The sequence below is a fragment of the Macrosteles quadrilineatus genome, unplaced genomic scaffold (genome assembly GCF_028750875.1).
Source record: "Macrosteles quadrilineatus isolate MER2022 unplaced genomic scaffold, UCM_ALF_1.0 Scaffold_7__1_contigs__length_78375512, whole genome shotgun sequence".
NCBI lineage: Eukaryota > Metazoa > Arthropoda > Insecta > Hemiptera > Cicadellidae > Macrosteles > Macrosteles quadrilineatus.
The window spans coordinates 62,516,144-62,540,572 of record NW_026542600.1 but is presented as its reverse complement, the minus strand read 5'-3'; the positions used below and the strand labels follow the sequence as shown (position 1 = coordinate 62,540,572).

The 24,429-nt window shown below is 32.2% G+C and overlaps 2 protein-coding genes across 7 annotated transcripts in view; one reads left to right on the top strand and one right to left on the bottom strand.

Annotated features, from left to right (window-relative positions):
• Window positions 1-11,517, top strand: part of LOC128998575 (forkhead box protein P1) — a 57,422-nt gene extending 45,905 nt beyond the window's left edge. For both annotated transcript variants that reach the window (XM_054424770.1, XM_054424771.1), the window contains exons 12-14: window positions 3,911-3,986; window positions 5,347-5,447; window positions 7,415-11,517. In XM_054424770.1, coding sequence (XP_054280745.1) covers window positions 3,911-3,986; window positions 5,347-5,447; window positions 7,415-7,610 — 373 coding nt within the window. In that variant the 3' untranslated portion in view covers window positions 7,611-11,517. The remainder of the gene's footprint in view (window positions 1-3,910; window positions 3,987-5,346; window positions 5,448-7,414) is intronic.
• LOC128998577 (uncharacterized) lies at window positions 5,337-24,429 on the bottom strand. 5 transcript variants are annotated; one of them, XM_054424774.1, is made up of 10 exons: window positions 24,196-24,333; window positions 23,118-23,228; window positions 21,742-21,846; window positions 20,304-20,458; window positions 18,237-18,398; window positions 17,246-17,352; window positions 16,657-16,768; window positions 14,992-15,119; window positions 14,299-14,511; window positions 5,337-5,430 (listed from the first exon to the last, which is right to left on the bottom strand). In XM_054424774.1, exons 1-9 carry the CDS (start codon window positions 24,292-24,294, stop codon window positions 14,306-14,308), a joined length of 1,185 nt encoding a protein of 394 aa, XP_054280749.1. In that variant the 5' UTR covers window positions 24,295-24,333; the 3' UTR covers window positions 5,337-5,430; window positions 14,299-14,305. The 5 variants fall into 5 exon arrangements, with proteins under 5 accessions (XP_054280749.1, XP_054280750.1, XP_054280751.1 ...); XM_054424775.1 differs by having other exon boundaries at window positions 14,306-14,511; XM_054424776.1 differs by lacking the exons at window positions 5,337-5,430; window positions 24,196-24,333 and adding an exon at window positions 24,347-24,429 and having other exon boundaries at window positions 14,095-14,511.

Below are 24,429 nucleotides of genomic sequence, written 5' to 3'. Positions count from 1 at the left end.
TACACAGACGGAAGTTGATTGAATGAAAAATCATTAAGAGGTTATTTTGACACCAAAGGAATAATAATAGGGAATCTAATACGTGAAGAGGTGAAATTTTAAGCTACTGGATTGGTTGATAATTGATATGGTTCTTTTCATCTTGGGAGGGTCTTCAAATACTTCCTTAATCAGTATATTTTAAAAGTTAAACATTGATTTGCTGTATCCATATTACTTCCAACAATATACTTATTGTCCTCATTTACACCAATGCTGATTCTTAATGAAATGAAAAAGAATGATAAGTTTATGTGTCGAGTGTTGTTCTTGGTAAGAATAGATTAATAGACTTAGTGCCAAACCAAAACTCTTCCGCACAGAGAACTGTGAAGACAAGTCAATTCACTTAAATGTTTATTTCATATTATGCTATGATATCAAGGAATGCTGTTCTGTTTGCTGTAGCTATTTTCCATCGTTAATTTTTCCATATCTAGTAATTTATAGAGCTACAGGTTAGGAACTTTGGAAAGTGTTTAACCTGGAGAAGATTGGCATTCCTTACTAACTTATTATCTGGTTTACAGTGCAATAAAATAAATACACACAATATGTCTGCCTTTTTGTTGGTTGTGATTGTTTACTATCTTAGATACATTTCTGCAGCAAGGGAATTGATATTTAATTAGCTGCTTCATTTTGCTTGGCAGATATCAAAAATGTTGTTTTATAATTATAAACACCTCCAGCTGCAAGCTAGGGTTTGGCTGAAGTAAAGGTTGAGGCAACTGAGTTCTGTTCTCTATGGTGTCTTAGAATCAAACGTACCAACTAATTTAATTGACACGCCAATTAAAAATCTATCTTACCTAATATTGGTTGAAATTTAATAAGTTCATACATATGAGATGATTTTATTATACGCCTTGGTTTCCAAGATCATGCTTGAAGAGTGTGAGCAAGCACAGGTTTTATGAATTTTAAAGTTAAAAATTTAATTATGTTATAAATGGGCCAAAATAAAAAAAAATTCACCATGATGCCTAGCCCGGATTCTTCCTTCTGTGTATCACACTGGACTTGTTCAAGTGGGGCACAATGATGCAGACAAGTATGATACTGTACACACAGAAGATTTTGTTTATACTGTTAAACAATTATTTGTACTATACTTTTTTTACAATTAATTGGGTCAACAAATCTAAAAATAACTAACCAGCAGAAGAAGTTGGAATCAACAAGCTCAGTCATAGAACTAAGAAAAAATCTGACAGCTGAAATTTGTACTAATTTAACCCAGTAAGTTGTAAAAAACCCTACTTTGAGATGACATCAGAAAGAAGATTGTGTGAGGGGTGGATTTTAAAATGGTACAATCCTAACCATTATCTCTAAAACCATAAGAATATAAACCATACAATGTAGTGAGATTAATATGCCCACAAGACAAGGTTTCTATAAATATAGTTTTCTTCTGTGCTCAATAGTTTCAAAATGATGTTAAAAATAATAAGACACACCCTTTGTTCTTAGGATCCTGAAGTTTAATATTTTATAAGACAAGACATGATCTTGTGTAATTGTCAGTAGGTGTCATAAAACCATTAGTTTTACTTCTGTGCCATACAACAATGTGTTTGAAAGGGACTCTAATTTTTTGTGGTTTATAAAAAAAATTTCTTAAGTTGATAAGGATTTTATACTTGAATTTTCATAATGCACAAAATTTAAATTTAAAATCTATGAACCCAATGCAAAATTAATGGTGGTTTTAAAACCCAAATGGAGCTAGGGGAGAACAATGGTTTGAGTTATAAATAATCTATTGGAGAACCACATGTTTTTATTTATAAGATCTTAAAACAATATATCCCTATTCATGACTTAAAACCATACCAGGAATGTAAATCTTTTTCAATCACACCAAGTTTTAAAGGATATAAGCCAATAGTTATGTACAGATATATCTGGTCTTGGAAACCTAAGCTTTAGCTTTAGTCAGTACCTTATGCAAGAAGTACATCAAAATATGGTAAGTATCCAACGATGAAATAAACCAACTATTTTTATATTAAAGATATTAAGAATGGAATCGATTAAGATATTTTAAACAAAGGTCTTGCCAAATAGATACCTGAGGATCTGTGTATTTTGCAACTTCTAAGGGTTTTACATCAGTTTGCTAGAACTGCTTTTTGTATTAGTATTAACTATTTTTATAATCTCCTCTTGTAATGTAAATGTAAATATGCATGCTGTACAGTAACAGTGTGAAATTTCTTCTGCATGAAATGTGTATGTTTTTCTCTTTATCTTCTCCTTTTTATCTCTTTACATATTACAATTTGTAGTTTTTGCTATCTTTTTACTCTTTAATCTTATATTAAGTATTTTAAAAATTAATATACGTCTAATGGAATAGTGTACTGAGATTTGTTTTATGACTACTACAAATGGACTGGTTAAGGTATTGTATAGTCTCTACAGCTTGGAATATTATTAATATACATTTTATTTTGGATACATTTATATAACAATGATAATCCTGTAATATATCATATGGCATTTCTTACCATGAGTCATTGTCATCATGTGTTTACTTGTAACTGTTTAAAAAGGTTCTGTGAAAAAGAGTATATTTGCTCAAGTTTATATGATTTTTCGGTAGTTACATTTATTTATTTGTTTCATTTACTGCTTTGGGAAGGCAGTTTTTCCTTTTTTTAAATCTCCATATGAATATTTTTGATTGTTACTCCACAAACATAAAAAATAAGTAGGAATAAAGAGAAGGCAAATAAGATCAAAGAACAATAATACGGAATTTGTTGTATGGCTATGTTAAAATAATATCATGTAATATATATATATTTATGACGGTCTTTTGTAAAACAAGTTTTGATGGGTTAATTTATGGTCAGTTGCTGGATATTGAATAAATGAAGGGTATATAGCCTCACTGAATGTTGGATATTGAAAATTATAATATTATAATTAGCAAGAAAATAGATTAAAGAAATAAATTGTGCACAAATCTCTATAGAATCGCCTTTAACACTCAGAATTCACGCCAACTCAGCAAAACAGTTGGTAAAAAATTTACTTTCCATACCATGATTTTGTGTTCTATGTTTATTTGTAATGATGGGTGATGAAGAGTTCATCTGAGCAGGTTATTCTGAAACATTTCTGTATCTGTATCCAGGTGAAAGTAATACCTTTAAGTCTATTTCAGATTAGAAGTGATAGTTTTCCAGTACAGATCAACTTGGTATTACTCTATCAGTTTTTCATATGCTTCTCCTCTTTATCTATTTTTGTTCTAACTCTTCAGCTACCTACTATCTTTTGCTAAATGTTTTAATGAAACATACTATGCTACCAGTAAGTACGTATTTAGATATATGTTTTCTGGTTTAATTATTATTTGAAACTAATGCTATTCATGTTTATCTTCTATTTTCAGGTTTTTAGGCAAATACATCTTTTTTTAAATAGGGATTATCTAAGAAAAAGCTAACAAAGTAAAATACATTATACCAAAAATTACAAATTTGTTAATAAAAATCTTACTTTTTCTAATAATATGACTTATATTTTTTAAGCATTAACTCAAGGATATTAAGGAAAAACTCCTTACAGTATCTGTTTTTTTTTCTTTCAGTAATAGTTTCCTAATTATGTATCTCTTGTGATGAATATGGTTCAGGTTAAATTTAATCAAGTACCCTATATTTTTTTAGAACTTCAGTCAATATTTGAGGTAAAACAGTTTAATAACCATGTAAAAAGTTATGTGTAATTACTACACACTTACAATATTTACAAAGTTTTTTTTAAGATCATGTTATTAAACCAATTCAAAAGGGACTGTGTAGCATACTTGTTTAGAAGAATCACCAATGACTCAATTTTTCTTTTGTAACAGGGATAATCAGCAAGAAGAAAATCTCAGCATCAAAAGTCCTAGGCTTTATGGGGATGCTAGTAGTGCTAATATCCAGGTATAGTAAATAAGCTTTTGACTTTACTTATAAAGTACTAATATGTCTACACATGATAAACAATTATACAAAACCAAAGTAAGTATATTTTATAGCTCTTCCAAAACCATGGACTTTTCATTTTATAATTATATGCAACATATTTACTAAAATATTTCAACATGTTTGGAAAGCTTTTGTAGTTTTAGCTACTTTTCAGTGCTAAAAGTATTAACAAAAGTCTCTAGTTAAGAGTATAGGAGATAAAAAACCACACCTCTAAAGTAGTATTCCTGCACATCACATTCTGGACCGTAAAGAGGTAAGCATCCATATACAAACTCTTACAAAAGTGGAGTAGATACCAAATCAACTGGTTGACTGTAGATCATACCCAGTACTGGAACATTGAATCTCCTCACTGTGTGAAACAGTCTAGTACATCCTACACTGCAGTGAGATCGGGTAAATATGTGTCAGGGCGAAGCCTTAATTAGATCAACCAAGTGATATTTTTATAACAATGAATTTCCACAATGTTCTTCTCTACGTTATTCTTTCAAAATACTGTCTGTCCCAACATTTTCCCTACATATGGCAGTATTGGAAACTTGTTGCTAGGATGTGCTATTATGTTGGGGAACTACTATCCAAATTGGAATCATGTTGATTGTCATACTGTCATACTATTTTCATAATAATTTTCAAAGTTCACCCAAGGTAACATAGGTATCATAGGCTGTTTTGTCCTCGGAATGGTAAATGTTCTCTAAAACTGATTTACTTAGCAGCCTTGAATTAGTCCTAGAAGTTTGCAAAGTAAAATACTAATAATACTATTAATTCACTTAGTAATAAAAAGCAAATAAATTACAAATGCAATTAAAATCAACAGTCATATGAAAAAAAACAACAATTGTAGTTTAAATTGTCACTACAATTTATCCCAAGGAGCGTAATTATCCTGAAACAAGTTCTAGAGGCTACACAAAAGACACAGTACCAAGGATGCCTGACATCACCTTTAAGTGATTTGTATTCATGAGATGGATCCAAGGAACCCCAATGTGTTGAGCTACAAAATACTAATAAATATTTTCCTGTCACTCTTACTATTCAAGCGTGATATCTAGGTATAACTGAACTTAACAATATAAAATAAGCTTTTCCCATGAGTTTGGATGAACAAAATTTTCAATGAACTATAATTATAATTTTTTTGGCAATTATGATAACTATTTTCTTTGAGTTACAGCAGGGTATAATAATTTAATGTTATTGTACATAAAAAATAAGTAGGCAAATATCAGTAAAAACATTGGGAAAGATATTAGTAATATTTTGTTTTAATAAGATAAATGCAATGTATGTGACAACATAGGTACCATTGGGAGAAAATGCTTTTCCCGGATATGTGAGCAGCCCCCCTCCACCCCTCCGTCCGGACAGGGACTCCCATTCACCTCTGCACAAGAAACAAAGGTAATGATATTTGGGAATCATCAGATTACCGGTACTCTTAGTTTTAAGGAACTCAAAAAAATAATTTACAAATTGATGATCTGTCAAACCTCAGCTGCCGAATTTTGTGAAAAAGGCCAATAAAGAAATATCCTTTAATAAAACAAAATTCTTGGTTAATGGTGTTGTCTATTTCATTTAGGTACGTTGAACATGCAGGTTTTCAGAACTTTTCCATCCACTTTTTAATAAATCTATTATGACAATACAACAAGTATGTATGGCTAGATAAATATATAAACAACTACTGTTCAAACATTATAACAATATCAATTAAATGGATATATTAAAATTTCAATAAAATTATTGCAAGGCCCTCGACAGAAAAAATATATTCATAACAAGTGTGTTCTTAAAATAACCTGCAATTTATCCTTAAACTAGATACCTTGATAGATTTTCTGATTAACAAGTCTTTGGAATTTTTGCAACTAAAAGTGGTGCCTTATTAGAATATCTTTTAGATTGACTTTTAGAATGAATAAATCTATATTGAGACAACTTGATGTCAGGTGGTACGTACCAAGAAGGTCTAATCATACATTATATCTACTCGTAAATACAAATTTGTTTATGATCAATTCAACCATGGATATACTAAGTCTGAGAATCAGAACTGAAATTGTTTATGATAAGAGAGCTGTACTCGAAGTAACAGATATTTTAGATGTCTGAACAAAACAAATATGTATTTAATTAGATTAAATTTACCAATAAATAATCCTTCATCTATATTTTACCATTATCAACAACTCAAATTGTGGTAATAAAATTGTTAAACACATGTATATTGACAACTTTTGCATAAAGACTGGCCGCTAGCATCTCTGACGATACGTTTTGATATAGTTTCATACAGTTTTATACAGAAGACTACATAAATACAGGTTTTTTTCTTAGGTTAGGATGCTAGGCACGACCTTGGGATTGTTTTTCACGTAACTTCTGGATAGACCTAGGGGTTAAGGCATTAAAATACATTGGTGATTTGGCGTGATTTGAACCCGAGACCTCAGAGACCAATGTCCCGAGCTTAATGGGACCAAAGTCTGAGGGTTGATAAATATATTCACAACAATATACTAAGGAAATTCCATGAAAATATGAGAAACTGTAATAAAATGTTGCTATATTTCATGTATAATCCTGATCATATCTAATCTAACTGGCTGGGTAGCTGAGTGGTTATAGTGCTCGCCTACTAATCAAAAGGTCGCTGGTTCGATCCTGAGAAAAGTCAGTAGCTTTTTGATGGTTCGAAACTGGACCCAGCTGTTCCTGATCATTGGGCTTTTAATGAATGATCCTGGCTAATGAATCACAGATCATCTCACACCATTCTACACTCATCCTTCACTCATATTTGGGTTAAAATATGCACCTAAGTGGCATCCCCATCTTAATGATTGATAATTGATTGATTGATTGATTGATAGATATTATTAAGTTTTGTATTTAATTGTTGTTTCCCCTTCATCAGTTACAAAACCAAGTACAAATTATTTCATTAACGTCTCACTCTACTTTATCTTATTATTATTATTTAAGTTCAAGTTTAAATCCCACCAATCGGCATTTAGATACTTGTTAATTCCGAGACCCAGTAGTTTGGAATCCACCTTAAACTGTAGGTGGTAGGTGTAACTGTCTAGAATCCAAAGAGGATAGGTCAGTCAGATAAAAAGAGCTTTCTGTGTATCAAAAAACTCCAATATAAGCCATAGTACAGTTCAATATTAATAACCCAGTTCACAACTAGTAGGAATTTTAACACCACTGCAATCAAAATAGTCTACAAAAACTATGATGCTAATATAACAGGGTTAGTTTTGCCCACTACCACTGTAGAACCAAACTTTTGTTACTTTTGTACAGCCCTTGTAAATCTCGTTAAAAGACTTTCCTAATATACAAATGTACTGTGATAGGCTTCAGGAGGACGAAATAATGAGAATAAAGCAGGAGAACGGAACAAACATTTACGGGCAAGGAGCAGGACTTGGAGTTCGGGAGGAGAGGTCTTCGGAAGGTCAGGACTCGACTGGCGCTGATGATGAGGTAGCACAGGACCTTTCTATGTCTCAAGAAGATACTCCTTCTACCAGCTACGCCAGTGAATCATAACACTTTCTATAGACCTTATTGTATAGACTGACCATAGTTTTCAATCCCAAATACTTTAAACATATAGAAAACACAATGCTGACGAGAATCACAGCAATTAAATTAATTATTATATTGATTTAAAATTGAATTGCTATGGGAAGAGTTAGCACTTTAGTTGGTATTGGAATTCAGATTAGACAATAATTCTGATGGCAATTGCAACTTTGTGAATTCTATATTATCTAGACTACAATGGTCCACTAACACATTTTATGATACTTCTTCCTAAAAATTACTCGTGACACATATTCGGACATCAGGGTGTGATCACATTGCTCGCACCCTTGCCTGAGTGTTAAATGACGCGAGCTTGCACAACTTGCTCGAACGAGTTGGAGTGTTAACATTACTTGTAAGTACTCGCATATTCCTGCAGTCAGTGGCTGATGCAAAAGATGGAATCATGTGATGATGAACTTTTTGTGGTGGAAAATAGTGATTTAAAGTTTTGGGTAATGGATAGTGAATGAATTAGGGAGGAATGGGTGAACAGACACTTTGTTGACAGTTAAGTGGTAGGAGAATGCCACCGTGTTTTCCCTGATCTTTTGGGGCAGCTAGATACATTTTTCGAAAATCGTTCAAGCATTCTCTGTTTGAATTTTTCTTGTCAGATATGTTTCATATTGCTTTAGCACATACCAACTCCACTAAAAGTTAATCCATTTGATGCAAAAGCAGTTAAAAAATAAGGGATCAAAAACTACACAGCGCCTGAACGTACTTGCTTCAAAAACAAATACATTTGGTTGCAAGAATTTGGTAATGCGAGTAACTGGACGCTCGTGCGACTTGGTGAGTGTAGTATGATCACACTGTGCAAATTTCAAATTGTTTTCTTGTTTGTCTGAACTATATGTTTACTCCTGCATGCACATTGCACGTGCAAGCTCGCCCAAACACTAAACTCGTGCGGGCAATGTTGATTGCAGCCTTAGTGATAATAAAATGTGTGAATGTTAAATTTTTGAAGATTAAGGAACCTTTAAGGTTCATAGTACTAATTAAATTTAGTTAGGTAAAAAAATTTCCCAATTCAATGTCTCTTAATTATTTGTTTATGTATCTATTTAAGTCAGTTTAAATTGACATTAACACAAAAGATTGAATCCCCAAAACAAAAATTGGCTACAGAAAGAATTGTAGTTTCCCATTGCAATTCATTTATCTTACATAGAAATAACTGTTGGAAGGTATCGTTAGAAGTTTTTTAAAGTAAAAGTTCATACCTACAAAAGTTGAAAGTAAACCATTAATATGTTTTCCAAATTTTGTTCCATTTTCTGCGACAGGGACAATCAACTGTTTAAACAGGTCTTATTTTTATTCAAGATTAACACATAGCACCGAAAATTATTATAAAAAAATGTCTGTATACAACAATATTGTAATTGTTACATATTTATAACTTGCAATGCTACCGGTACCTTTATTAAATTTTAATTTTTTTCAAGAAAAACATAAATTTAAAGAAAATAAAAAACTATACGTTAAACTAGAGTTATGCAAAGATTTAGTTAGTTAACTATACATTATTTTGAAATCGAAATTTCTTTTACTGTTGTTAAAATGTATGTCAATGTCATATAATCTTTATTAATGGGAATTTTACCTTATTAAAGACCTATTTTCTGAAGAATTGAACCTAAAACCTATTATTGTCTCTAAGCTGAAATGTATCGATCAAATACATTATGACAAAGTTTTTAGTAAAAGGAGAATTGGAATATTAAGATAATTTATATGTGTGGATTAGTTTGAATCAGTTTCCCCTTCATTGAACATTGCTGCTACATTTCTTCTAATAAAACCAAGATTTGTCCCATAATTAATTTTAATTTGTCATACTTGTTACTAAGCACAATCTGTTTTGGTATGGTTTGTGATTTTCTGTTTGTAGCAAAAAATAAACTAAAACAAATCAAGTAAATATTGAAAAATGTTAATTAAATAGTGTATTATTTGTTAGCACATTTTAAAGTTAGATGTTAGTAGCAGTTTGCATGACCTGTCCCAACCGTGTTGAAACAATCATGATAAAATATTGTTTTGTAATATAAATATACGTACATATGCCTTTCCACACAACAGTATCACAATTCATAAAACACATATCTCAAGTATAGGTTAGACATACACAATTCAATTCTTTAAGTGAGAAATGAGGAAGCACATTCACTTTTCACATCACTTCACTGGGGTTGGTTTTAAAACCAAATTATCAATGCAGAAGTCTTGGTAAACAATATCATGAACATGAAATAAAAATAAGTACCATACATTAACTATCATTATTTGGTCTATTAACAAAGTTATAGTAAACAATAAAATAATCTAGAAAACCAATCTTACTCATGGCACAAAACTGTTTTGCTTTGTTTGCCAGGACAAAATTTATTTTTATATGAGGATACAGTTGAATTTTTATATATTTTTTTAAGATTACATTGTTTAAGTTACACATTTAATGGGTTTTACAGTTGTTCTAGGTATTTTAAAAGTTTTCCTGGTTTAACGGGATATGAATTAACGTCAACCCACTTGGTAATAAACAAAATGTTATTTCACTGAACAAAAGGTAATTCTAGGTCATGGACTATGTTTATTCTAAGTAAACTGACAGTTAATTTTCAGTTGCAGTATTCACCATATAAAAAAAATACTATAAGGTATTTGAAATAAAAGGTTTTGCAGAGTGATAAGAGTTATTGTATGAAAAAAATAGGTAAATAATAAAATGATGTACCGTACTAAGTAAATTGGAATTTTGATTTAAATATAGCATTATAAAATAATTGCAAAATCCATACAGAGACGCTAATTTTTGCCCATTCTATAACTACCCTATTTTAAATGTTAACTTTAAAAAACCCCAAGCAACCTTATTATTCACTTAAAGGCAAATTGAGATTTATAAACAAATACAAATATAGTGTGTTTAGTGTTTGTTGCAGTAGTGTGTATATTGTACAAATACCCTTTTTATGTATTATAGTGATATATTGTTACACACAAGTAATACTTTAACCATCTTATTATTTTACTGAATGGGTTCATGTTACCATGTACATAATGTTGGTCTTGAGCATAATGTGTACAGACAAAGATCTTTAAATTAATGGCAATGTAATACTTTGAAGAGAAATGTTCAATTAACAAGAGGCAGAACTACTGCTATACGTTTATCAAAATAATAGAGAAAAGCAAAGACTGTAGGAACATTATAGAAAAAAATTCTAAAAAAATGTAAGTAAAATTTTGTGTTTTTTATTGTTTTAGAGATGAATCTTTACTGACAAAAAATATATAAAATTACTTAAACTCTTGGGACTAAAATGTGAGGTAACTCTTGGTTACCCGTTCTATTATACAATACAGCACTCTATCGTGTAAAAATGTCATCCATTTCATTTCCTTGGTTACCTTAATATAATATTGTAAAATTTTATCTATCTGCTGTTTAAACTCTATCTTAATAATAAGTTTAACAATTTACATAATTTGTGTCAAAGTAACTGCACGTAGGCCTCTTCTTGATTCAGGATGTAATATTATTATAAATATTGTCAAGTGATGAGTTGTGAATATGTAAATACATCTGCTTCTGTTACTGATAATCCGATCCTTCCAGATGTGTCCAGATCACCACTACAATGTCTCAGTTTGTATAAATTCATACATATTACATAGAGTAGATAAATAATAATTTTATAAGCAATGCTACAACCTTTCTAACACACTGTGATGTACAGATATTTGTATGATCAGAATTTACAAGTTTTGTAAAAAAACTCAGACTATTTCCATGGTTCTTCTTTTGAACATGTGACTCAGTGACATTTAAATAAAGAGTGCAAAAATTGCAGACACTGTTTTTATTGTGCTTCATAACCCCTTATATGTTGTTTTGTTGTTTAAATCTGTCAAAGTTGGTTTCCAATATACTAATGTTTGGTTTTAACTTAACGTATTTCTCATATAGGGAATAAGCTATTACCATATAAGCTATTACTGTATGGTAAAACCTGGACCCTGGACCGATTTACTTTGTCGTTTCGAGGTCCCCAGAGGGCAAAAACACCCTCTATTCAAATTCATATATATATATATATATATATATTTAATTTATATACATATGTGTCCGTTAGTGCGATAACTAGAGCAAAAATGATCCGATTTCAAAAAATTTGGTAGAAACATGTAAAACTACGTTTATTCGAACGAGTTCGCGAACCAGCATGATCGGACTATGGGAACGGGGGTTTATATGGGGTTTATGGGGTAAAAATTGGTTTTTCCCATTTTTGACTCTAAAAACATAAAATTTCTTTCCAAACCATTTTTTAGAGCTTAAAAAAAATTTTTGCATATTGAAGTGTTGTTGTATGCCTAACAGTTACGGAGATAATTAAAAAACTTAAATTTAAAATCCCAAGTTATTCTTATGGAGAATAAATAAACGTTTGTAGTTTGCTTGTTTATGGATATATTTTAATAAAATTTGGAAATTTTGTTTATTTCATACTAAGCCATCAACATTTCAATAAAAAATACATCTCAATACCTTCCCTGTAGCAGCAAACCTAGGTACTCATTAAAATTAATGTTATTTAAATCTATATAATTAATACGCTACATGAAACTTTGTCGGTTGAACTCCTCCACCATTTCTTAACCGATTTTATCCATTGACGACTTATTGGAAAGAGCGTGTCGTGTAGATTTGCAAACTGGCCTTACATTTTTGAAAGCGTCCCTTGGGCTCTGCCCCAGTGGCTTTGAAAGTTCCCATGTTATCCTTATGGAGAACATAATTGTTTACATTTTGATCAGCTGTATAATTTAATTGCTGTTATTTATTTTTCAATTCAATGAAACGCATTAAGTATATTTACTATTTAAGTTTGTGTAAACATAACCCCCAAGACGGATCGTGTTAGTATGGTTGTATCTTAAATTTGTGTATTTATCGTTGTTTTGTGTCGCTGTGACGGATCGTGTTAGTATGATTGTAACTTAAATTTGTGCGTTTATCGTTGTTTTTTGTAGCTATAATTTGTTTATTTGTTGTTTTTTTCTTTTAAATGCCTCCGACGCGACGACAACGAAACATAGACAGCAGGCGTAATCGTGATAACGACCGCAGCTACAGTGGCGCGTAATAGGCTTAACTCATCACCTGACCCTGGACAATCTCAACTATTAGGTTACAAATGCACCCTAACACTACCCCAAAACGACTTTTCGTTCTCAATTGGCCCTCTAGCAATGACCTGTGTTGGAGTATGTTTTATCTATGGTTGCATGTACAGCGAGGCATTTTGAGAAGGAGAAAACCAGCCGGAATGATTTAGGTTTATAAATAACGAAGATAAACATGGTCTGAGTTACACACCGGTAATCTTTGAGTTGACTCTTTTTAACTCATTGTAAATATGACTGTTATTCGTTTTGAAACTCCTGTAATGCTTTGCAATTGCTCGAATTCGAGCAACATGTACACTAGTAGGAAATAAATCTGACAACAAATTTTCAGGTCATATTTTTGTAGAAATCCAGCCAGGTAAATGGAAATTTGCTTAGTCTGTAGGTTTGCTGTGAAGGGGTATTTTATAGTGTCAGGAATGATATGGATAAATTCTGGACTTGAATTTATGATAAGAGTGACATTTTTGTGAGCAATTTATACAGATCCTTAGCTAAGAAGTTTAAGTGCAAAAAATGTTTAAGCGTGTTATAGAGTGATTCGTGAATTTTCAATCAATATATAGAAATTAGAAAAGAATTAACATTTTAAAATCTAGTTTAAGGCTATAACCGCAAGACTAGTAGATGCTTTCATAGTTTAATTTTGTGTAAGTTATCTATCTGTCTATCTAATCGCTTACACCACTTAACTAAGAGCTATACTAATAGCTATAGTAAGAAAGTAAAAAAGTTCCTTACTATTCCACAAGACACCGTTCTAAAGAATTCTATTTCCTTGCCTTTTGCACCACTATGATTGTACTATGACAGTGGCGTAGCCAAGTTTGGAGCAGACATTTATTTATTAGTTATATATTATTTCAGCAGTCTGGTTCCACCTTCAAACAGACTCTAAAGATACTGAGATACTATCATATAACCCCAGAGCCTTCCGCCTTGTAGCAACTGCTACACTTGCTCCACGGTCGCTACACCACTGTATATGATAAGATAAGGCAATTGTAAAGTGGAACAGTTAATTTTCAGTTGCAGAATTCACCATTAAAAAAAATATTTTACAGTATTTGAAATAAAAGTTTGAGTTTATAGTTTGTCAACTGAAGAACATAAGTGGCAAAGGAATGGAATCATCAAAAAGTGACCCTCCTTTTCCTTTTCTATTTACTTTATTTCTAATCAATTTATCAATGGCTAATAATATCAAAAAGAGAAACTGGGAATGGTATAAAAATGCTAGTGAAAAAGGTGTATTTTATATTTCAAGTGCTGCTCTTTCATAAGACTAATGAGGCTTAACAATCCAGCTCTTATTAATCATATGTTACCATTATAATTAATTCTCAAACATATTGGTCCTTATACTAGCAGCTGAGCGGAACCGGAAACCAAATAAGGCTCAAAGCAGTAAAGTAAGTATGGTTGTATGGTGATATGTTACCTAGTACCTATTCAGCAGCTAGTGGATGTTTAGATGTTTGTTTAAATGGTCGCCCGTCCGAGTGAGCATACATCCATTCCACACAGCCCCAGCCATCCACCCTGTTGATGGAGAAACGACAGAGACCCTCTACAATACGAGCCTCCCATGTAAGCCCAAGGAACAGTTCGGTCGTCTCCTCCACATGTACCTTCATCTCATAAAGTCTGCCTCCTACCATAGGAACAGTCTGGATATATACTTTGATTGAAGTTAATTTTTGGTGATAAGTTTATGTTGCTTAAGATTACTGCATACATTTTCCATTATTTTATGTTTCATGAATGGTAATGAAGTTGATTTGAACAAGATTAGTAAACACAGTGCAGGATTTAAGGTACTTGCGGCCCTAGGCCAAATTACTTGAGCGGCTCCCACCCCTGTGGGAGAAATTCCCTGCGATAGGTTAAATAGTAAACTTACTAGATGTGTTAAATCCATGTGGTAGGTAGTTTTTGTATTATTATGGCCAGCTCAAGATCATAAGTTGGTTTATATTTTCAGAAGTATGTATGTGTTACCAAAAGTTTAGAATGCAGAGGTCCTAATAAATGAAAAAATCCAGCTGATTTTAGTTATATGGTTATGAAAATAGTATTACATTTGTATTATACAGTCTAAACAATATTCAAAAGCAAATAAAATTGTACTTACCAGCGAAGAATGTCAGACCAAAATCTGTAGGCGGAAGGCCAGTCTCTCCATGATTATAGAGATCAAAGTCCACATCATAAACAGCTTCTAACCGTTTATCCTTCCCATATACATAGCCAATTTCCATTCTGTGACAACAAATAATACTATAACACTCAAGACTGAATAAGTTCTACTAAATTACTACTGAATATATACGATCTTTGTTTATGAGGTTACCATACAACATGTACAACATATGCACCGGATAAGAAAAAATAGTACAAAAATTGCACTTTTTTAGAACAGAAAAATTGTGATTTATCAATCAATTTTAAAAACTAAGATTAGAGTAATCGAATACGTTAACTTTTTGTTCTCTGATTTCATAATTGATTTGCAGGAATCATTACCCTAACTGCCTACCAGTTTGTAAAACTTTGTATTTTATTTGTTAATTTGGAATATTTTGTATGTGTTATGACTATGTATATTCCTTTGTACAAAGAAAGGTCAATGGCAATAAAACTCTTGATGTGGCGATTCTTGATTAGTTGTACAACTTTTTTCCAATATAGGACCATTCTCATAACTGCTAAAAATTACTTTCATCCCCATCTCATTGCAATAAAAAAAGAGCAACTCATACAAAGACAATATGATCAATGAACAAACATAATGACAAATGAAAACCATGGTTTATCCAACAGTGGCTGGAGGAGGCATTATTTTTTGTCATGAGAAATATAACAATCAGTCAATACAATTGTTTAATTGATATTCAAATTTGATTTTAAAGTTTATTGAACCAACATATTAATTTATATAGATCTAGAAACCGTTAAGCTTCAATTTACAGAGTTTTCAAATTTGAGAAGAAGAGTAAAAATAAAAATCCTAAACGATCATTAACACGTTCACTGCGGCGTATCCGATAGGATACGGGCCGAGCGCTGTTCAGGTGCTGCAGTAACCAATCGGATACGCTTGGCAATGCCTTTCGTATATCATCGTTTTTGCTCTAGCGTCGCTCGAAGTCAGACCTATTCCACGTTAGCGTGTAGTGGGTGACTTGCTTTTTTTTGTGTTGTAGGTTGGTAGTAAAATTTCCCCATAAAATCCCCGTCTGGCAAACTTAAAAATCAACTTGTTGTCCCGTCTTTCTCCCTCCAATTGGCAATACGATGGGACCGGCTACGTTCCAAGCAGTGCTGCTATCTGTGAGTGTTTAGCGAACTACGTCGACTCTTGTTATAAAACAGGACATCACCCCACGTTATTTGCTATTCGTCATACCGAAATATGAGAGCCAATCACCTGGCAATCGGGTTTTTCGACGCTGCGGGCTGCGCCACACTGGGGCTACGCCTGCCATTTGATGGCCCGCAGGGAACGTGTTAATAGTTCATTGACCAAAGAAAAGTCAGGGACCAAGTTCTATCAAGAATTTTAAATTGTTAAGTTTTCATTTATAAGGGTTCATATCACCTGTTAAACACATTAAACCAAACCACTTTATTCTAAATACAGTCGGTTTCTAAATTCAGCATTTTGAAAAAGGTAATACAACTAATATATCTACAAACAATGCAAATTTTGAAAAGTATAAATGGAAACGTAATAATTTAATTAATACAATACTTGTAAGAATAAGCCATATGATGAAACCACAATTATATCTCGTACCTGGAGAATAAGTTGGGGATGCAGACAATTCCAACAGTACCACAGGTGCCATCAGCTAAAGTAAACATGAGTAACATGTAGCGGTGAAAAGCTCTCCACTCCCGTCTCAGGCCTGAACACATAGTTGGAGCAAATGAAAACATTAATCATAATTGTAATTAGAATGTATTCAATTATACATATCTTTTTTAATCCTAAATTTCTTTTCTCAATTAAATCTTAATATTTAAATAGTAATTTTTTCCAGTTTCTGACCAAATGCATCTTTTTTTTAGAATCAAATAAAAATTTTTTTGAAGAAACATTGCATTAGTAGAGTATATAAAGCTGTATGGGTTATGGAGTCAAACTAACCTGCCTGGTAATGTACATTAAGGGCGATTGTTCTTACCGATAGTAGTTAGAATTTCAGCCCCTAATGCTTTAAATCCTTTTGAAGTTTTGTTAAAACTTATTTTAATATCAATAACTTAATCTTTGATCATAACATTTGAATACTAATTGTATACAAATTAATGGGCATACATAAATGTATACTAATTGTTGTGAATAAATTATTTTAATTATATGTTTCAAAAATCATAATTACCAAAAGAATGGTCTCTCATTGTAGACATATTTAGTTTGAAATCCACTCCGTCAATAATCACTTTCCCGCTTAACTCTCCAAACTGTTCATAATGTGTTTGGTGGAAACTAAAAAAACACTTAAAAATATTAAATTTGAATTGTATTCACCAAATAAGTAAGTTCTATACAAAAATATTCTTTATAAGGAAGGATTTTCCTTAGTATAGTTATATGAGTACCTCTGAATACGGTTAATTAGTTAAACTGAGACCAGAAACAAAGCATACAGTCATGTGTTAATTCTTCTGTTTGTAGAGAATACTTATAAACTACCATCAAAATATTGCCGGTTATTGGGTGTAGGCTCATTGCAAAATATAGTGTACAAATACATGAACGACTTAAACTTCACAGATTTTCTGTCTGTTTCCTTTGTGGTCTTCTATGAGAAGTCTGGGTACCCGCCAAAAAGACTATTCCTTTGGAAATTAACATTTCCACCGCCATTTTTTTTAACTCCCTAGCCCATTTCTGTACTTTCCCCTATATGAATTAGGGTCATAAACTTCAGCCATCTCGTGATAAATGTTAGCTTTAGATATGTTTCATGTGGTCTAAAACGTATCACTCACCTTATCTTAAACGCAGCGGCAGATTCTATATTTCTAAAAACAAACACACAGCAAAGTGTACACATCAGCAACAGAGCTGCAAATAGTGTCATTCTATACACAAATGATGCCAGTAAGCGGCGTACACGCAAAATACAGAGCAATACGGAAAAAAAAACTGCCCTTACTTAAAAAACTGCCCTTGTAATTCTTTGAAATTAATAGCAGCTTTTTAAGTGTTTGTATGTCTCTGTAAATGATATTATAAACTATTTTTTTTTCTACAAAAAAATGGGTTTGAATATAAAAATGATTAGGTCATCAAAGTATTATTTCTTTGAGGATATTTTAAAAATAAAAAAAAAAACAGCAGTTGCATGTATACTTATGTATACTCACTTTTTCAACAGTTTGAAGTACTGAGAAGACCACGACTCTCTACTCATAGCTTTAGCAATATTTTTTGTAAGAACATTAGTGTCATAGTTGAAAATAGGTAAATTTGACTCCCAAGTAGCGTCTATTTCCACTTTGACTTTTTTATGAGGTTTATGCGATAATCTAAAACCAATGAGAACAAATAAATATACAATTACTTTTAAATGCTACAAGGATCACTATACATAACAAGTGTTGTCTTTATATTACTTAGGTGTTGACTTTGTTAACTAGCTAACCTGGTGACACTTCATTGTTAGTTAATCTTAAAGAATCTAAAACTCAAACAAAGCGACCAGGAGAGTTCCCTCATCACGTTTCTTACTGTAACTGTTAACATTCATATGTTTATGAAAATATGTCTATGTAACATTTTATAAAGGTTCATATTTCAGTTTTTCAAGCCTATCTAGTCAGAGCATATTTTAAGGGATTTCCACAGGGCGACAGTGACACTGGACTTACCAGGATATCTGGGGGGTATGGAATACCGGGGTTCCCCCAGAAGTATTTTGCATAAATTAAAGTGAATTTCACACATTTCTATGTAGGCCTATCTTTTAATGAATTTTCCTATTATATTTGCTTGTAAATAGTCCATATAATATCACTTAATTACGTATTCTAGAACGTTGTAACAGGCCAAGACCACAACCTCTTGGGCCAAAATCATAGCTCAATTTCAAAAGTGTACTACTACGGAAGCTGAGAATACTCTAAAATAATTACACAATGTTATTTTTTTAATACTTTTGAAATGCCAATACATTTAAAATGTGAATCATTAAAAAAATATTCCAGCACCACCCATAGCTACTGGGCGACAAAATCTCAACACTGTTAACATGTTATTTTATGCCCTGTCTAGTCATTGAAGAAAACAATTTAGCAAGCTGATCCAAAGAAAAGCTTGATTATATTATGAGAGAAAAGCATTGCTGTATCATCATTTGTCTTAATTTTATTTAAAACCTGATGTTTTGCAAACATTTTCTTGTAAAAGTACTGTATTTAAAGTTCAATAGCTTCAAAATATGAAAAGCAGCCAAGTAAACGATACCATATTTGATCGGTGGTATCAACTTTTTTTAAGAGTTGGTTGTACATTTTACCTTCATGAAAAAATGTTGTTACTAGGAGGACGTTGCTTGCTAATCCAAGTTATTTAAACTATAGCACACTAAGGCCGATGCCACACTATCCCGTTTAGCGGGATGCGGTTGAGCGGGATGCGGTTGAGCGGGATGCGGTTGAGCAGGATGCGGTTGAGCGGGATGCGTTTTTTCCACATTGACATTACCCTGTCAAACCTTCCTGCTCCAACGCAAGATACTTCGAGTGAAGAGCGCGAGCATCAAATTCTGAGCACTGTTGATAGCAAACAGTAGGGACAAACTTGCGGCAGAACGGGATGGGGTGGCTGCTCTCATTTAACTGCATGTGTTTCGCCGTTCGTCCCGTCGTCCGGTCATACCGGTATGCCGCAGCAGCATGCGGTGGATCCCGTCGACGCACCGCAACCGCAACAACGTAACCGCTCCTATTAAAACCCATGAGTTCGAATCATCCACCGGGATGGTAAAATAGGATAGTGTGGCGCCGGCCTAAGAGCTTAAACAAAACAACCATGGTAAATTGTAACTTTGTATGTTTTGAGGGTTGTGATGTAATTTGAGCAGTGATTTTAACTTAGATTTAGACTTAACAATTTTTAACAATTAAATGTACTTATCACGACTAATTATTGTCACCCCTTAAGTTGTATACCTCAAGATTTCTTAAAAGTTAATATCTTTGCATTAATACTAAATGTACAACACTCTTTACAATTCAATTTTAAAAAATTAATTATATTTCTTAGTATAGATTTAGGTACATTTGTCAAGAAAAACAAAGGCTTTGGTCCAACAGAGATATTCTACCTTCTACCATCATTCACTTACATGTCACACCCACACTTTAAGTTTCAGAAGGACGGAAGAGTCATGCGTACTAAACAATTCACCAAAAAATTGTTCTTTTACATACCTCATTTTTCCGTTGTATTGCAAATGCCATAACTGCATTGGTTTCAATGGAGTAAGAGTTAACCCATCAGTAGAGAAACAACTCAAATCCTCTTCTTTCTTGAAAAGAACTGTGTCTGGGAGCCTTGGAGAAAGAAGAAGACCAACGCCTGGCACCTAGGAATAACAGGTGTAAAAATGAAACAAAAGTATTAACACAAATATTTCTATTGTAGGCCTACTGGTATAAGTACAACTTATACCAATAGGTATAAGTACCAATATAATCAATTGTATTATTTGTTTTTATGATGAAATCTTGAACTCATATTGAATATATGAGTTAATACGTGAATTCATTTTTATGTTCATTTGTTTGTTCATTAATTTGTTTTTATGATGAAATCTTGAACTCATATTGAATATATGAGTTAATACGTGAATTCATTTTTATTTCTGTACTACAGGTTTTTTAAGAGGTTGGCGATCTCTTTTAACTTTGCGTTGGCTGTCCACAAGGGCCTGTGCGTGGACAGCAAGCAAACAAGGGGTGAGCAGTATAGTACAAGAAACAACTGTACGGATAAATTTTAGTTGGCAATGCTGGGTCGCAAACTTAAGACACCGATGTCTTGGTTTTTCAGTCCATCACAATACCGACTGAGCCACCAAATGATTTTTGTTCTGTTTTGAGAGCCATAATTAATTTACAGCTATATAGTGGATCAGTCTATAATGGAAACAGATTTATTTTATCATGCAATGTGCAACGGTTGTGAGTCTTCTTATTGGTGCAGTTGCGTAGTGTTTTGTATCTGCGATGTTAGCTTAAAAAATCCCTTTTTGTCTCAATTTGTACCTGCTTTGGCAATTTTGGGGACCATAACAATTTTGTCAGTGATTATTTTATGCTCCTACCTATCAAGTTCTTCACCAGAAAACACTATCAAACAGAAAATTGTTATACTGAAGCTCAACTATTTATTTATTTATAATTGGTAAGAACAGAATTTAAACACCCAGCACTTGGTACCACCTTTGACCTTACATACATTGTGCAACATAAATACGTAGGTTGTTGGGATTCATTTAAATGATTATGTTTTAGTATTTTACTTGTAGTATCCTGTTATTGTAATATTGTTTTTATTGGAGACTGACTTTACACTCTTAGTCTAACTATACCTATTTGCTTAAAAGGGACACTGAAAACTAGCATAATAGGACATTGATAATTCTGACATCAAAAACTTCTTTTACTGTACCTATAATAAAAAAAAATTAATAGGTTTTTTAGCCAAATAAATATGTGCTGACCCTTTTATTAAGGTAAAGGATATGTTTAAGCATATGATGTCATATTTGTCTCCTGACATTGTCTATTGTAATTTTATTTTGCTAATAAATGACAATAAAAGATTATTATTAGTATGTGTTGTATGCCTATACTTAATACTTACTTTTAATATTAAAAAACCATCCACATTTTTTGGTCTCAATGCACAACCTATGATTATATTCCAACCAATTCTGTTTGCTCCATTGAAGTAAACTGCATCAAAGGCCTGCATCATCAAAAAAATAATCAATTATTTGATTGTTGATTTGCAACTGTGTATCAAACACACAAGCTTGATCCATAGCTACGCTACAACAAACACAAATGTAACTTCCCCCTAAGAGTCTCACTTAATTCCAACGTACTTAAATGACGTAATAAAAAAAATTACAAAACTTTAAAATAAAGGTGTTTTGATTTTTATGTGTTTTGAAGTATTAAAATAAATTAGAAATAAATGACAAAAATTATAAAGATAAAAAGTGGTAAACCAAATATTAAATTATTTGAGTTCATTTGAGTAACCCATATTTTGAATTGATGACCATCAATCGATATGCATTGTAGATTTTCCATCCAGTTTTTTTCACAATTTTGTTGTTCCGCTACGTTGGTCTGATTAATGTAAATCAAATGAAACGTGTGGCTATTTTAATTTTAGTTTACACATGAATTTATTTATAACTGTTGAGTTTAAAGTTTGTAGCATGTTTAATAAATCTGGTACACAGTTCAAAATAGCAACCTCTTTGTGGGACAAATTGTTTTCATTAATTAGTTTTTACTTTAAGAAAAAATAAACCTTGAGATTCAAGAAAAATAATACTTTAACTAAGAAAAGCAGAATGCTAAAATTCATTCGAGTATTTGAAATCAAATTTATTCTCCTACTATACTTTGGTTAAAATATTTTTTTATGAATTTTACTGATGGTTCTAATAAATAAATTGACGTTTTAATAAAATGCATAAATACAGAAACCATTACACTATTTAGTATCACTTAGAAAATACCGAAAAAACAACTTAAAACTAACAGTTTGCACCAACCTCAACTTAATATACAGTAGAACTCCAATTATCCGAACTCCAATTAACCGAATCTCCGATTATCCGAATCGCTTACTTCAACAATTTTAAAAACGTAAAGCTACAGTAATAAGTTTTGCAAAATATCAAAGAATTGTTATTAAACACATTTAGCCAGTGTGTAATTTTGGACTTTGATGGAACACCAAAATTACACACTGGCTAAACTATTAACTTAATAACATGTATAGAACACTTGTACTAAGAGCATTGTAAACTGTAAAAATGTTCTGATTTAATTTATTATTAATTAAAAGTTCACTTAGTACCGAAAATTAGGATTTATCTTTAAAATTCCCGGAATTCCGGTAAAACTCTGATTATCCGAATATTTGATTATCCGAATGGGGTCTGGCCTATTGATTCGGATAATCGGAGTTCTACTGTACTGTGATAGATATTTGATTACCTTAGGATCAGATGAAAGTGGTATCCTTTTATCCATTTCCTCAAGGTTGCTGCAAGACTGGATGCCATACCCTGGCGATAAGACTCTTTTTTGTGAGTACTTTGCTAAAAACTATAATATAAAATGTTTGTTTCATTAGAATAATTTGAGGTTCTCTTTATCTAATACCTAAACCAACCTGCCTAAAATAATCCAGGGTTTTTATTTTAATGAAAGTAGGTTTTTATTTATGCAAGTACAAGGTAAATTCAATGGAAATGCTGATTGGCCCTTAAAAAGTCTCCTCTCTAGTTCACAAGCAATTTCCGCTTTCAAGTAGTTTGAGTCTGCAAAATATTGTATAAGAAATCAAATTCTATTCTATACCATGTGAGAAGTTGATAGTAGGAAAGGTGTAAAAAGGTTCAATTATTGTTTCTAAATAGTTTGCTGCAATCAGACCCAAACCTGACGTCGAAGGTAAAAGTTTCCTTGTGAATACAGGTTCATCAATATTTTAAATAAAAACTAAAATCAAGGTCAAAAATGAGAGAGCTAGTTTTTAGGAATGGTTTAACATGGCTAATGTTAGACTAGAAGTGGGCAGCAGAGGTTAGAACCTGCCTGGTGTGAGAAGTTTCTAGTAGGTACTCAAAAGTAGGCTTTAAATCCTTGAAGCAGCTTAAATGTTGTAACTATTGGTTAGGGCCGTTTTGGCATCAAAATACCATCATCAGACATAAATCTGTGCTGAAGCAGCGTCATCGAAGTTATAACACATTTAAGACACACAAATATTTACAAAACAATTAAAAATTACGTGTGTGTTATGTGTTCTAACTACGACAACGCTGCTTCAGCTGAGATTTATGTCTGATGACGATACGGCCGTAACCAATAGTTACAACGTATGAGCTCTTGTCGAAGGAACCTACTTTTTAGTTACGTTACAGCTCAGGGGCTAAAATCATGGATTTTAAAGGTTTCTAGTAGTTTGAAAGAGCTCGACAGAATACTGTGTTTCGTACAAAACATGAGTAAATTTGTGCAGTTGTAATTGGTTAATTAAAAGTATTTATTTATTAACTTAAATATTCACCTTTCTTACAGCTAACAGGACCACTACAAAAACGTATTTCAAAGTATACCACTTTCCTGGCACACTATACACTTGTAAAACTCTTTGCTTTGAATTCATTGATAAGACTTCCCTGACAAAAGTAACAAAACACAACAAAAAAATAACAAACCAGAAAAAGGCCATTTCTGAAGACATACACATTTAGTGAAACTCTTATGATAAGATAACAAGCCACTCAAGTTTGAGGTTAAT

Excerpts from the sequence above, each read along its gene's own strand:
- LOC128998577 (XM_054424774.1), bottom strand. The coding sequence starts at position 24,294 with ATGAATTCAAAGCAAAGAGTTTTACAAGTGTATAGTGTGCCAGGAAAG. Across the intron at positions 21,847-23,117 it reads CACTTTCATCTGATCCTAAG|GCCTTTGATGCAGTTTACTT; the intron begins GTAATCAAATAT and ends TTGATGATGCAG. Across the intron at positions 16,769-17,245 it reads AATGAGAGACCATTCTTTTG|GCCTGAGACGGGAGTGGAGA; the intron begins GTAATTATGATT and ends CTATGTGTTCAG.